The sequence below is a fragment of the Engystomops pustulosus genome, unplaced genomic scaffold (genome assembly GCF_040894005.1).
Source record: "Engystomops pustulosus unplaced genomic scaffold, aEngPut4.maternal MAT_SCAFFOLD_129, whole genome shotgun sequence".
In the NCBI taxonomy this organism is placed as follows: domain Eukaryota; kingdom Metazoa; phylum Chordata; class Amphibia; order Anura; family Leptodactylidae; genus Engystomops; species Engystomops pustulosus.
The window spans coordinates 230,518-246,545 of record NW_027285010.1 but is presented as its reverse complement, the minus strand read 5'-3'; the positions used below and the strand labels follow the sequence as shown (position 1 = coordinate 246,545).

Below are 16,028 nucleotides of genomic sequence, written 5' to 3'. Positions count from 1 at the left end.
TTCAAGTAGGGTCTAGATGCCTTTTTACACCTAAATCACATTGATGGTTATGTTATATAGAATTGTTTCCCCTAAATCCCTTCCTCCTCCAATCCCTTCCCTTCCTTGGTTGAAGTTAATGGACGAGTGTCTTTTTTCAACCATAATCTATGATACATGACCCCATCTGAAACAGTGGGGCCGTGGAGATATAAAAATGGGGTCCTGAAGATGGCATATTTCTCCATTTATATGGTGGTTTACGAGCACTGCAGTCATGGAGAAGCCCAAGTGTGCGACCACACAGCTGTATTATGATATTCACAGAATTGGTGGAAATGGAAAGTGTGTGCTGGTCAGATCCCAGGCTCCATGCACACAAATGTTTATTTTGGAGGTGCAGGCATCCCTATATTTTCCTATAGGGTCACACACATGGGAATCTGTGACCACAGTATAGAAATGGTGGAGTCTGAGCGACTACAGAGATGAGATCAGGGTCTGTACGTTAGAATGGAGCTCAGGAGACTACAGAGAGGAGATCAGGGTCTGTACATTAGGATGGAGCCCGGGCGACGACAGGGAGATGAGATCAGGGTCTGTGTATAAGGATGGCGCTCGGGAGACTACATAGAGATGAGATCAGGGTCTGTACATTAGGATGGAGCCCGGGCGACGACAGAGAGATGAGAACAGGGTCTGTGTAAAAGGATGGAGCTCGGGAGACTACAGAGAGATGAGATCAGGGTCTGTACATTAGGATGGAGCCCGGGCGACGACAGGGAGATGAGATCAGGGTCTGTGTATAAGGATGGCGCTCGGGAGACTACATAGAGATGAGATCAGGGTCTGTACATTAGGATGGAGCCCGGGCGACGACAGAGAGATGAGAACAGGGTCTGTGTAAAAGGATGGAGCTCGGGAGACTACAGAGAGATGAGGTCAGGGTCCTTATATTGTGATGGAGCTTGGGAGACTACATAGAGATGAGATCAGGGTCTGTACATTAGGATGGAGCCCGGGCGACGACAGAGAGATGAGAACAGGGTTCTTATATTGTGATGGAGCTCGGCAGACTACAGAGAGATGAGAACAGGGTCTGTACATTATGATGGAGCTCGGCAGACTACAGAGAGATGAGAACAGGGTCTGTACATTATGATGGCGCTCGGGAGACTACAGAGAGATGAGATCAGGGTCTGTACATTATGATGGAGCTCGGGAGACTACAGAGAGATGAGATCAGGGTCTGTACATTATGATGGCGCTCGGGAGACTACAGAGAGATGAGATCAGGGACTGTACATTATGATGGAGCTCGGGAGACTACAGAGAGATGAGATCAGGGTCTGTGTAAAAGGATGGAGCTCGGGAGACTACAGAGAGATGAGAACAGGGTTCTTATATTGTGATGGAGCTCGGCAGACTACAGAGAGATGAGAACAGGGTCTGTATATAAGGATGGAGCTCGGGAGACTTCAGAGAGATGAGAACAGGGTTCTTATATTGTGATGGAGCTCGGCAGACTACAGAGAGATGAGAACAGGGTTCTTATATTGTGATGGAGCTCGGCAGACTACAGAGAGATGAGAACAGGGTCTGTACGTTATGATGGAGCTCGGGAGACTACAGAGAGATGAGATCAGGGTCTGTACATTATGATGGAGCTCGGGAGACTACAGAGAGATGAGATCAGGGTCTGTACATTATGATGGCGCTCGGGAGACTACAGAGAGATGAGATCAGGGTCTGTACATTATGATGGCGCTCGGGAGACTACAGAGAGATGAGATCAGGGTCTGTACATTATGATGGCGCTCGGGAGACTACAAATAGTTAAGAGTCTAATTACACATTTCCAATACGTCCCCCATGACGGCCCACTTGGAGATCTACCAGATAAGTAGAAACTCTAGGGTGGGATGACTGCTTGTAGAACCTTCCTGCCAAAGGAAAGATCCTGAGAACAAGGTAAGTCCAGTCGGTAATGTTTTAAGAAGGTGGATGGTGAGGCCCAGGTAGCGGCTTGGAAATTTGTTCTAGTGATGCGCCTCTTTTCTCAGCCCAGGAAGTGGACATAGTCCTGGTGGAATGAGCCTTCAGATTTGTAGGAACCTCCTTCCCTTGCTTCGTATAGCAGGTGGAGATAGCTAACTTTAGCCATCTTGCTATAGATGTTTTCGAAGCCCTCTTCCCTTTATTCTTCCCCTGAAATTGAATAAACAGATTATTGTCTATGCGCCAGGGTTCTGTAGCCTGTAGGTAAGCTAGCACAAGTCTTCTTACATCCAGAAGATGCCACGAAGCTTCCCTACTAGAAGAGGGGTTTTCGCAGAAAGATGGAAGGGTGATTTCTTGATGCCTGTGGAAATTGGATGCCACCTTGGGAATGAAGCCTAGATCTAGAGTAAGGGTTATACGATCAGACAAAATACCTATATAAGGCTCTCTGATAGAAATAGCCTGAAGTTCACCCAATCTTCTGGCTGTAGTAACAGCGATAAGAAGGGTAGTTTTAGCGTTAAACTCTTAATGCTAGCGCTATCCAGAGGTTCAAATGGTGGTCTGGAAAGTGCGTCTAGGACTAGTGTGAGTCTGATTCTGGAGGAGGCTAGGATAAATCTTTTGACCCACCTGTGCTCCGCCAGTGGACAATTGAAGAAGGCGCCAAGGGCCGAAACCTGGACCCTTAAAGTGCTAGTAGAAAGGCCCAGCTCCAGGCCCTTCTGTAGGAAGTCCAGAATCTGTAAGATATTGGGGTTGAGATGGAGGATTATCCCCACAAAAGGTTACAAATTTCTTCCAGATTTTGTGATAAATTGCAAACGTAACCTTCTTCCTACTTGCCTTAAGTGTGGCTACTACAGCCCTGGAAAGACCCCACAATTTCAGGAACTCGGACTCAGGATCCATGCTGCTAGCTGAAGCCTCCCTGGGTCTGGATGAAGAATAGGCCCCTGATGTAGAAGGTCCTTCCGTGAAGGTAGTATCACCGGTTGCTGCAGGGTCAAGGATGTCAGCAGTGGGTGCCAACTCTTCTTTGGCCAGTTTGGACAGATGAGTATTACCCATGCCTGGTCTATAAGGATCTTCCTGAGGACCCTTGCGACCAAGGGAATAGGGGGAAAGGCGTAGGAGAGAGGTTCGATCCATGGATGACTGAAGGCATCTAGTCAATCCTTCGACTCCCTTGCTTACAGAGAATAATATCGATGGCATACTGAGTTCTCCTTTGTAGCGAAGAGATCGATCTTGGGAACACCCCAAAGGTCCGTCCATTGGAGGAAGATTTCCTGATTGATGCACCACTCGTTGGGGGAGACTTCCCTCCTGCTGAGGTAGTCCGCCTCCTTGTTCAGAACTCCTCTTAGGTGAGTTGCAGAGAGGGAAAGTACATTTTCCTCTGCCCAGGAAAAGATGGTGTGCGCTAGGGAGGAAAGAGCTGTCGATCTTGTCCCTCCTTGTCTTCTCAGGTAAGACACCGCCGTGGTGTTGTCTGATAATATGTGGACATGGTGATTTTTTAGAAGAGGTGTGTTTAATCTTAGGGCTTCCCAGACAGCCCGTAGTTCCCGATAATTGGATGGCTTCCTTGATTGGGAAGGTGTCCATGGTCCCTGGGCGTAGTGGGAAGGGAAGACTGCTCCCCAGCCCACACTGCTTGCATCGGTCGTGATAGTAAGACACGGAAGGCAGTGCCAATGGACCCCGTTTTCCAGATTCTTTCTCTGTAACCACCACTGTAAGTCTCTCTTTACTGAGGACGGAATGGTGACTTTTTTGTCCAACCCTGAGGACCTTCGATTCCAACAGCTGAGAATCCAACTCTGTAGCATACGGGAATGATTTTGACTCCAGGCCACCGATGGGAGGCAGGCCGTAAGGAGACCTAGAAGCTTCATTGCTCCTCGGATTGAGATGGAAATCTTCCTTCTGAAGGAGCGAACCTGTCTCAGATCTTCTGCCTTTTCCTGAGGGAGAAAGGACATCAGGTGAGTAGAATTCAACATTACACCAAGGAACTTCTTGTAAGTGGAGGGAGAAAGATCTGACTTCCGGGTGTTGATTAACCATCCCAGATCTGAGAGTTTGTTCATGGTAAGATCTCTTGCTGCAATGAGATCTGATCTGTCTTTCCCCACAATCAGCAGATCAGCTAAATGAGGGATGATAGATACTCCCTGTAGCCTCAGGAATGCAACCACCTCCACCATGATCTTTGTAAACACTCTCGGAGCTGAGGAGATCCCAAAAGGAAGAGCCCGAAACTGAAAGTGGAGGATAGAACCCTCTGGAGAAAAGACAGAGAATCTAAGGAATCTCTGAGATGAGGGGTGAATTGGGATGTGATAATAGGCGTCTTGCAGATCTATTGTGCACATACAGTAATCGGTGTGAATAAGTTGGGTGGCAGATCTTACCGATTCCATGTGAAATCTCCTGTAGGTGATTAAGCTGTTCAAGGCCTTTAAGTTTATTATCATCCGGTTTGACCCGTTGGGTTTTTTGACCAGGAAGAGGGGGGAATAGAAGCCCGTCTTTTCTTGATCTTGAGGAACCGAGATGACCACTCCCGAGAGTATGAGAGGTGAAACCTCCTGCCAGATGAGAGAATGGGTAGAGGAAGAAGTAGAAGATAAGGGTGGCATAAATCTTGATGGAGGGGGGGGGGGCACTGAATTCTATCCTGTACCCAGAACTGATGATGTTCAGGACCCAAAAGGTTTGAAGTAATACGAGTCTACTGAGCGACAAACCCTAGAAGACGCCCCCCCCCCACTCTGGCGTCACTGCTTCTTTCCTCCGGAGTTGTCAGAGGAATTGGATTATAGAAAACCCCTGCCTCTGCCCCCTTTAGGATAACTTCAGCGTCCCTGTTTACCTTTCCCCCCGAAAGGAATCCTTGGTGTTCTTGAAGGGACGAAATTAAGGTTTCTTGGAAGATGCTTTGTTTTCTGGAAACCCCTTCTTATCGGAGGCTTTCTCTAGAATGGCGTCTAATTCTGGACCGAAGACGAAATCGCCTGAAAATGGGATACTGCATAGTTTTGATTTTGAGCGAATATCACCGCCCCATTGCTTTAGCCACAAAGCTCTCCTCGTAGCATTTGTTAGTGCACCTTTCTTGGCCGCGAAAGAGACACCTTCAGCTGAGGCATCAGCCAAGAAGGCAGTAGCAGATTTTAAGAGTGGAATACTTTCCAATAGAGAAGCCCTGGGAGTGCCTTCTCGGATATGAGATTCTAGCTTGTTCAGCCAGAAGAAGAGGGTTCTGGTAGCCGATAGGTTGGATTTTAGGCTGATCATGGATGTCTTCCAGGTCCATAGGATCCCTGAGTTGTGCAGAATCTTCAAACGGCAGGTCTGTTTTTTTGACAACCTTCGTCACCTGCACATCCATTTTAGGGACAGAGTCCCAAACTTTTGAGACCTCTTGATCGAAGACGAGACATCTCCTAAACCCTTTGGAAGTTATGATCTTCTTTTCTGGGTCCTTCCATTCTTCCGTAATCAATCCTAATAAGGTATCATTAACCGGGAAGACGCATTGTTTTTTGGCTCACAGCCCCCCAAACAATTCGTCCTCTCGAGACATGCAGGGAACTTCTTCAATATTAAGAGTTTCACGTATGGCCTTCAGTAAGTTATCTAGCTCATCCAATTGGAAAAGGTGACGCGGATCAATCTTTTGACTTAAATCCTGGGAGTCGTGTTCCTCTGTGTCGACTAGAGAACAGGACGGGACATCCGAATCACAATTCTCTTCCTCAGAGGAGGAGATGTCCGCCAATATCGGTTTTTTAAGAGGAGGCTCCTTCTGCGTTGCCAAGGCCACCAATTTCTCCTCAATAAAGGATTTTAACTCCTCCATAAAAGATGTTTTCTCTTCTCACATGAACTTTCCGATACAAGGTATGCAAATGGCCTTTGAGTATGTATCAGGCATAGTGTGAAGACTTAGAAAAAAGGATGTTCCAGCTCACCTCCAGCCTCTATGTGCTCCGGAAACGGCACATGTTGCATTTCTTAGCAGTGTTTCTGCTCTTTGCAGGCTTGCTAACTTTCTCAGACCTTTCTGATCTGTCCTCTTTGCCTTTCCCCTTAGACCCTTGATCCTTATCCTAAGGGAGAAAGGTGAGGAATATTACTAACTTGGGGTTCTAATATGTATAGTAACTACTACTAGAACATGCCATACAGCACCACTTACATAACCAGGAGGGTGGAGTAGGCCCAAGTCTGCCTCATCAGCCATGTCAGGAATGTCTGGGACGGCAAAGCCACCGAACGGTATATGCACCAGTACGAGACGCCGCTACTGGCCCCCATGATAGTGCTAGTTTAAATATCTTATCGGGGAGCCCATCCCCCAAGCAGGTGGCTGTTTTGCGCCCCTTCCGGTGTTCCGGGAAGCTCCCACCTCACTTCCGGTCGCAGCCGGAAGTCGTCATCGGGCGCAAAGGACTCCTGGGAACGGAGCTTCCTGGAGGTGTCGCGCGTCCTCACATGGGCCTCCGTCAGCCGCTGGAGAGGACCGAGCTGCGGATCGCCTAGGAGCAGGGAAGGCCCCAGCCTGCAGTAGGCCGGCGTAACCCCGGTAAGACAGAAAAAATGTCCCGCCCTCCCCACTTGGAGGAGAGATAGAGAGCCTCTCTGACCTATCCCCTGTAGGGAGGATGTGGGTGGGAGGCTTTTAACCTCTCTGCTTCCTGTCCCTACAGAGGTCAAGGGGCATCCTCCAAGTGGGCCGTCATGGGGACGTATTGGAAATCAAGGTTTAATCACCAGAGGCGACAGGGCTTACTATGAGAACTGTCAATCCGTGGAATAGCCGAGCTCAGGCGCTGGTCACAGCAGGTACAGCAGAGAGATTCAAGTAGGGTCTAGATGCCTTTTTTACACCTAAATCACATTGATGGTTATGTTATATAGAATTGTTTCCCCTAAATCCCTTCCTCATCCAATCCCTTCCTTGGTTGAACTTAATGGACGAGTGTCTTTTTTCAACCATAATCTATGATACGTGACCCCATCTGAAACAGTGAGGCCGTGGAGATATAAAAATAGGGTCCTGAAGATGGCATATTTCTCCATTTATATGGTGGTTTACGAGCACTGCAGTCATGGAGAAGCCCAAGTGTGCGACCACGCAGCAGTATTATGATATTCACAGAATTGGTGGAAATGGAAGTGTGTGCTGGTCAGATCCCAGGGACTGCGTTAAGTGGACCAGAGTCCCTGTGTGCCAGCCAGACTGCAGCGCCTAATGCAAAGTGATGCAAAGACTTGTGTCTGTGGGATCTGACCAGAACATTGTTCTATTTCTATGGACCGAGCAATAGGCTCCATGCACACAAATGTGTATTTTGGAGGTACAGGCATTCCTATATTTTCCTACAGGGTCACACACAGTATAGAAATGGTGGAGTCTGAGCGACTACAGAGATGAGATCAGGGTCTGTACATTATGATGGAGCTCGGGAGACTACAGAGAGATGAGATCAGGGTCTGTACATTATGATGGAGCTCGGGAGACTACAGAGAGATGAGATCAGGGTCTGTACATTAGGATGGAGCGCGGGAGACTACAGAGAGATGAGATCAGGGTCTGTATATAAGGATGGTGCTCAGGAGACTACAGAGAGATGAGATCAGGGTCTGTGTATAAGGATGGAGCTCGGGAGACTACAGAGAAATGAGATCAGGGTCTGTACATTAGGATGGAGCGCGGGAGACTACAGAGAGATGAGATCAGGGTCTGTGTATAAGGATGGAGCTCGGGAGACTACAGAGAAATGAGATCAGGGTCTGTACATTAGGATGGAGCGCGGGAGACTACAGAGAGATGAGATCAGGGTCTGTGTATAAGGATGGAGCTCGGGAGACTACAGAGAAATGAGATAAGGTTCTGTGTATAAGGATGGAGCTCGGGAGACTACAGAGAAATGAGATAAGGTTCTGTGTATAAGGATGGAGCTCGGGAGACTACAGAGAGATGAGTCCAGGGTCTGTACATTATGATTTCCCCGGCAGACTACAGAGAGATGAGTCCAGGGTCTGTACATTATGATTTCCCCGGCAGACTACAGAGAGATAAGATCAGGGTAAGAACATCACGATGGCCCCAGGAGATTACAGAGAGATGACACTAGAGTCTATACATTATGATGGAGCACTGGCGACTACAGAGTAATGACACCGGGGTCTATGCATTATGAGATCATAATGAGATGTAGTCAGAGACTACAGAGAGATGAGATCAGGATCTGTACATTACGATCGCCCTGGGAGACTACAGAGACGTGACACTAGGGTCTGTACCTCATGATGGTTTCGGGAGACTACAGAGAGATGAGATCGGGATCTGTGCATTATGATGGAGCCTGGGAGACTACAGAGAGATCAGACCAAGGTCTGTACATTATGATCGCCCCGGGAGACTATAGAGAGATAACACTAGGGTCAGCACCTCATGAGGGCCCCAGGAGATTAAAGAGAGATGATACAGGGGTCTGTGCATTATGATGGAGCCCAGGAGACTACAGAAAGATGATACAGGGGTCTGTGCATTATGATGCAGCCCAGGAGACTACAGAAAGATGATACAGGGGTCTGTGCATTATGATGGAGCTCGGGAGACTTCAGAGAGATGAGACCAGGGTCTGTGCATTATGATGGAGCCCAGGAGACTACAGAGAGATGAGACCAGGGTCTGTGCATTATGATGGAGCTCGGGAGACTACAGAGAGATGAGACCAGGGTCTGTGCATTATGATGGAGCTCGGGAGACTACAGAAAGATGATACAGGGGTCTGTGCATTATGATGGCGCTCGGGAGACTTCAGAGAGATGAGACCAGGGTCTGTACATTATGATGGAGCTCAGGAGACTTCAGAGAGATGAGACCAGGGTCTGTGCATTATGATGGAGCCCAGGAGACCTGGATGGGGGACCAGTGTTGTGATATATTGGAGCTGTTGTTCTGATGTAGGACCAGCATGTGATGGAGTTTTCCTTACTACACAGGTAACTTTAATATTTAGTCAGAACACCAGGTGCAGAGCAGTGGTGATCAGGGGATCTTTAATGGGAGCTGTACATGGCAGAGGAGATACCTGATCCAGCAGGACACACGGGTGATGAGGTGGCACCTGGCCCGGGGCGTCTAGATCTACAACCACATGAATCAGATCCCTTAGTAAAAGTTTGAGTTTATTTCCTCATGTCCCAGAGTCGCCCCCATGAGGCCCCATCAGACAATTGGCGGACATCCCTCGGCACTGGCCACTATGACGCTGCTGGAATGGGTCATAAGAACTGTGCCAAGAACATGGAGGTTATAACATGACTGAGACTGTATTCCTGCTGCATGTAATCTGCATATTCACAGCCGCCATGGGCACTAGGCCTCAGTATTCTTCTGCCATTACCAGCATAATGAGCGAGCTCCAGCCGGTGAACGGGTGACAGCCTTGTCCACGTCCAGTCTGGTCGTTATATTGCTCCCATAAGAAGCCGCTTTCTTTGTACTGTCTGTACAGATTGGAGATGAGGTTGATTCGTAGCTCCCGATACAAGCTGAGCGCTCGCTCCCGGTAAGGTCCATCAATCTGGCTGTACCAGTGCAAGGAGCGGACCAGTAGGTAGTTGATATTAATCCATATGGGGCCCCGCCAGTAGGGGGGGTCGTGCTCTGTATTACGCTGCATGAACATTGGACTGCTCTTAGACAAAGATCGGATGCCGTACGGGGTCCATAACTTATCCGCATCTCTGATGTGATCCATAAGGCGACCAAGTTTTGGGGAGTCAGGAGATATAATCTGCAGAAGGAAGGGGAACAAGGAGACATAGCCAAGGGCCCCCACAAACTGCAATTTAGGGGCTTTCCTCACAGCCCTTATTAATCTTGGGGGTGGGACACTGCGAGGGTCTTGTCCAGGAGCTGGCCGCAGACGCTCCCACTCCAAGGCAACGTTCTGGGTGTGATTACCGTAATCTGCATACGCACCCAGCCTCTCCGACCAATGGAGCTTGTCGAGTAAAGTGTTGTCTGTGAGCGCAATGTGAGACTCCTTATAGCGCCCCCCATCTTCTCCCAGCAGCTCACTGATGGTGGCCATGACTTCCGATGCCAGAGTCATCCAGCAGCGCAGGTCTACATGACGTTCATCATCAGAGGGGTGCGAAGCTCTAGGATAGTCATCTAAACCTGACGTCAGAGTCTTGGGGTTCAGGAAACGCAAAGTGTCCCCGTCCCGTCCACGCCAGCGGTATGTATACGGAAGAGGTCCGTTCTGAGTGTTGTTAAACCAGTCATACCAGGTTTGCAACCGAGGAAAGGCTTTGCGAAGAAATTGTAATCCTTCCGATGATAAGGCCCCACCAGCCAGAAGCTGCCGCAGGGCCAGGAACAGGGTGGGGGGGTTTGCATTCTTGTCCCACTGAACCACAAACTCAGCTGGCACCTTACTCCGTGCCTCAGGCCCCAGGATCTGCTCCCGAGGGATCCAGCCATCTGCATTCATCAGGTCCAGCCAGTGCGCCAGGGACTGCCAGGCCAGCGAGGGATCCCACCGACTGATGAGCAACAAGTGGAAGCCTTCATCCCACAAAAATCCACGAGGAAAAAAGGATCGGGATGGCACAGCAGTATAGAGAGGGGCAGGGGGATATGGGATAGGCTCTCGATTGTGCTGCGACTGAACCAGTGAGCTCCCGTAAAAGTAACCAATCCCTCCCAGCATGTTGGACAAGGCGGCCTGAGCAAAAGACACCTGCTCGGATATGAAACCTTTTTTCCCAAGATGGAAACTATTCTGGAACCGATCCTCCATATTTTTCCTGTGAAAGTCCAATTCAGAAGAGAAAACAACCCCTGAGAGCGGGCCGGGCCGCTGGGTGAAGCTGTCCGACTCAAACAGGACCTCGAGCTGAGCGGGAAGGTGAAACGTGACCTGATGGATGATGATGCGGGAATGATCCGAGCCGGGATGGGAGGGCGGATGATGGGTATCAAGGCCAAAGTAACGGCGTTTGTTGCTGCCGTCAGCAGCCGGGTGGGTGAAGCCGTCCCTCATACTGCCCCGCACAACATCTGTAATGTGGTGGAGTCCAGGACAAACCGTCACCAGGTGGTTATAGCTGCAAAGACATGAGAGAGCCTGTCAGGACCCTGGAGCCGCGGGGGAGCAGTCACACAGAGCGCAGGACCCCGGGGGAGCAGCCTGTCAGGACCCTGGAGCCCCGGGGGAGCAGTCACAAACAGCGCGGGACCCCGGGGGAGCAGCCTGTCAGGACCCTGGAGCCCCGGGGGAGCAGTCACACACAGCGCGGGACCCCGGGGGAGCAGTCACACACAGCGCGGGAGCCTGGAGCTGCAGGGGGGCAGTCACACACAGCGCGGGAGCCTGGAACTGCAGGGGGGCAGTCACACACAGCGCGGGAGCCTGGAGCTGCAGGGGGGCAGTCACACACAGCGCGGGAGCCTGGAGCTGCAGGGGGGCAGTCACACACAGCGCGGGAGCCTGGAGCTGCAGGGGGGCAGTCACACACAGCGCGGGAGCCTGGAGCTGCAGGGGGGCAGTCACACACAGCGCGGGAGCCTGGAGCTGCAGGGGGGCAGTCACACACAGCGCGGGAGCCTGGAGCTGCAGGGGGGCAGTCACACACAGCGCAGGAGCCTGGAGCTGCAGGGGGGCAGTCACACACAGCACGGGAGCCTGGAGCTGCTATTAATCCTCCTGTGCTGCTGGGGGCATTAGAGGGCCAGGAGTGACTTACCTTACGTGTCCAGTGCCGCCAGCCATAGGTTTGGGCAGGTGGATGGTGAATGCTCCAAGCTCCTCGGATGTTCCCGTTACGGAGCTCAGGTGACCTCTGCCATCCACATGAGGGGTCAGCGAGCCCTGACCGTCTGTGGCCACATAGAAGAGGAGGGACAGCAGCTGTGCCGGGGCCGAGGGATCCTGAGAGATAGAAGCTCCATTAGAGACTGCAGGACATCCCCCCTTACCCCACACTACTACCCCCCATCTCCTCACATCGGGGGTCCCCACGATCCTCCAGCTCCAGTCTCCTCCATGCTGCCCTCCAGGTCTCTTCACAACCTCCGTCCTCAGGGTGAAGCCCTTGTCTCTGATCTCCTGAATCCCGAAGTTCACTCCATCGTGCAGCAGCCACCCGTAGCGCGCCAGCCCATCGCCCTGCTCACACGTGTGACGGAGAGAAGGGGCCCCCGACTGCGAGAGCCACATCAACCCTGGACAACAGGACGAGACAGCAGGTGACATCTCAGAGGGTGGCAGATTATGGGGGGCTATTTGGTACAAAGGGGTGGTAGATTATGGTGGGTATTGGCTACAGGCGGGTGACAGATAATGGGGTGGTGTTGGTAGATAATGGGGGGCAGTTGGCTACAGGCGGGTGGTAGATAAGGGGGGGGGGCAGTTGGCTACAGGCGGGTGGTAGATAAGGGGGGGGCAGTTGGCTACAGGCGGGTGGTAGATAAGGGGGGGGCAGTTGGCTACCGGCGGGTGGTAGATAAGGGGGGCCGGCGGCTACCGGCGGGTGGTAGATAATGGGGGGCAGTTGGCTACAGGCGGGTGATAGATAATGGGGGGCAGTTGGCTACAGGCGGGTGATAGATAATGGGGGGCAGTTGGCTACAGGCGGGTGATAGATAATGGGGGGCAGTTGGCCACAGGCGGGTGGTGTTGGTAGATTTTGTGGGGCAGTTGGCTATGGTGGGATGGTAGATTTTGTGGGGCAGTTGGCTATGGTGGGGTGGTAGATTACGGGGGGCAGTTGGCTATGGTGGGGTGGTAGATTACGGGGGGCAGTTGGCTATGGTGGGGTGGTAGATTACGGGGGGCAGTTGGCTATGGTGGGGTGGTAGATTACGGGGGGCAGTTGGCTATGGTGGGGTGGTAGATTACGGGGGGCAGTTGGCTATGGTGGGGTGGTAGATTACGGGGGGCAGTTGGCTATGGTGGGGTGGTAGATTACGGGGGGCAGTTGGCTATGGTGGGGTGGCAGATTACGGGGGGCAGTTGGCTATGGTGGGGTGGCAGATTACGGGGGGCAGTTGGCTATGGTGGGGTGGCAGATTACGGGGGGCAGTTGGCTATGGTGGGGTGGCAGATTACGGGGGGCAGTTGGCTATGGTGGGGTGGCAGATTACGGGGGGCAGTTGGCTATGGTGGGGTGGTAGATTACGGGGGGCAGTTGGCTATGGTGGGGTGGTAGATTACGGGGGGCAGTTGGCTATGGTGGGGTGGTAGATTACGGGGGGCAGTTGGCTATGGTGGGGTGGTAGATTACGGGGGGCAGTTGGCTATGGTGGGGTGGTAGATTACGGGGGGCAGTTGGCTATGGTGGGGTGGTAGATTACGGGGGGCAGTTGGCTATGGTGGGGTGGTAGATTACGGGCGGCAGTTGGCTATGGTGGGGTGGTAGATTACGGGGGGCAGTTGGCTATGGTGGGGTGGTAGATTACGGGGGGCAGTTGGCTATGGTGGGGTGGTAGATTACGGGGGGCAGTTGGCTATGGTGGGGTGGTAGATAACGGGGAGTCTACCTGTGACCACAGAGCGTGGACTCCGTGTCTTCATGCCTAGATACACCTGTGGTCTGTACGTTCCCCAGAAGAGGTCGGGGGAGGCGGCGGCGGTGGAGCTATTGGGGGGCAGGATGGGTGCTGTAGGGTGCAGGGTCACGACCCTCACCGCCTGCCTCCACTTCATGTAATTGCTGTATCCAAAGGCTCCAAAACCTATGAGACAGGACAAGATGGCGACCAGCAGGACGCGGCTCCCCTTTCGCTCCGGGGGAGGGGCTGGCGGTTTTCTGACGGGGGGAGGACGATGCTCACCACCGCCATGACGCCTCCGATCCCGCGTCATCCTGGAGAACTGCAAGGAAAGCACATCTATAAACACCTGGAGGACTACAACCCCCAGCAGAGCGCCCGGATCTGACCAATCACATGACACCCGGAGGACTACAACCCCCAGCAGAGAGCCCGGATCTGACCAATCACATGACAACCAGAGGACTACAACCCCCAGCAGAGAGCCCGGATCTGACCAATCACATGACACCCGGAGGACTACAACACCCAGCTGAGAGCCCGGATCTGACCAATCACATGACACCCGGAGGACTACAACCCCCAGCAGAGAGCCCGGATCTGACCAATCACATGACACCCGGAGGACTACAACCCCCAGCAGAGAGCCCGGATCTGACCAATCACATGACACCAGGAGGACTACAACCCCCAGCAGAGAGCCCGGATCTGACCAATCACATGACACCCGGAGGACTACAACCCCCAGCAGAGAGCCCGGATCTGACCAATCACATGACAACCGGAGGACTACAACACCCAGCTGAGAGCCCGGATCTGACCAATCACATGACACCCGGAGGACTACAACCCCAAGCAGAGAGCCCGGATCTGACCAATCACATGACACCCGGAGGACTACAACACCCAGCAGAGAGCCCGGATCTGACCAATCACATGACACCCGGAGGACTACAACCCCCAGCAGAGAGCCCGGATCTGACCAATCACATGACACCCGGAGGACTACAACCCCCAGCAGAGAGCCCGGATCTGACCAATCACATGACACCCGGAGGACTACAACCCCCAGCAGAGAGCCCGGATCTGACCAATCACATGACACCCGGAGAACTACAACCCCCAGCAGAGAGCCCGGATCTGACCAATCACATGACACCCGGAGGACTACAACACCCAGCAGAGAGCCCGGATCTGACCAATCACATGACACCCGGAGGACTACAACCCCCAGCAGAGAGCCCGGATCTGACCAATCACATGACACCCGGAGAACTACAACACCCAGCAGAGAGCCCGGATCTGACCAATCACATGACACCCGGAGGACTACAACACCCAGCAGAGAGCCCGGATCTGACCAATCACATGACACCCGGAGGACTACAACCCCCAGCAGAGAGCCTGGATCTGACCAATCACATGACACCCGGAGGACTAGAACCCCCAGCAGAGAGCCCGGATCTGACCAATCACATGACACACGGAGGACTACAACACCCAGCAGAGAGCACGGATTTGAAGGTGATGGTCTTGCTGTAGTCTCGTGTGTGTGGGGATTAAGATGATAGTGGTGCTGGTAGCAATGATAATAGTGGTAATAGTAGTAATGATGATGATGATGGTGGTTGTAATCATACTGTAGTCCTAACCTCCCGGGTTCGGGCACTGTTGCCGGGTAACGAGGGTCCCGATCTCACTTACCGGCCGCCGTGTTTCCCGATTGGTCGAGAGGAAACCGGAAAAACCTTCTGACACGTGGAGCTGTCAGCCGCCGCCATCTTACTACTCCCGGAAAAGCAACCTAATCCCCGTCCCTCTGCTCATGCGCAGTACAATCCGACTTTTCCCGCTGTCCTTAGCTGTCAGTAGGAGGAGTGTCTGCGGCTGAGTGACAGAGGACACAAGCCGCAAAGCGAGACTGACGTGATAACAGGACAGTCTAAATCCTAGTGGTCTAAAGGTCCTGTCCTTTATACACTAGGATGTATCTGTACTATATACAGGAGGCTGGATACTAATGTACTAATGGTCCTGTCCTCTATACACTAGGATGTATCTGTACTATATACAGGAGGCTGGATACTAATGTACTAATGGTGCTGTCCCTCTATACACTAGGATGTATCTGTACTATATACAGGGGGCTGGATACTAATGTACTAATGGTGCTGCCCCTCTATACACTAGGATGTATCTGTACTATATACAGGGGGCTGGATACTAATGTACTAATGGTGCTGTCCTCTATACACTAGGATGTATCTGTACTATATACAGGGGGCTGGATACTAATGTACTAATGGTGCTGTCCTCTATACACTAGGATGTATCTGTACTATATACAGGGGGCTGGATACTAATGTACTAATGGTGCTGCTCCTCTATACACTAGGATGTATCTGTACTATATACAGGAGGCTGGATACTAATGTACTAATGGTGCTGCTCCTCTATA

The 16,028-nt window shown here is 51.9% G+C and overlaps 1 protein-coding gene across 2 annotated transcripts; it reads right to left on the bottom strand.

Annotated features, from left to right (window-relative positions):
• Window positions 1-9,173: 9,173 nt before the first annotated feature.
• Window positions 9,174-15,392, bottom strand: MOGS (mannosyl-oligosaccharide glucosidase). Of its 2 annotated transcripts, none has more exons than XM_072131729.1 (5): window positions 15,275-15,392; window positions 13,559-13,892; window positions 12,024-12,241; window positions 11,764-11,948; window positions 9,174-11,124 (listed from the first exon to the last, which is right to left on the bottom strand). In XM_072131729.1, exons 2-5 carry the CDS (start codon window positions 13,881-13,883, stop codon window positions 9,390-9,392), a joined length of 2,463 nt encoding a protein of 820 aa, XP_071987830.1. In that variant the 5' UTR covers window positions 13,884-13,892; window positions 15,275-15,392; the 3' UTR covers window positions 9,174-9,389. The 2 variants fall into 2 exon arrangements, with proteins under 2 accessions (XP_071987830.1, XP_071987829.1); XM_072131728.1 differs by having other exon boundaries at window positions 15,223-15,361.
• Window positions 15,393-16,028: the final 636 nt, after the last annotated feature.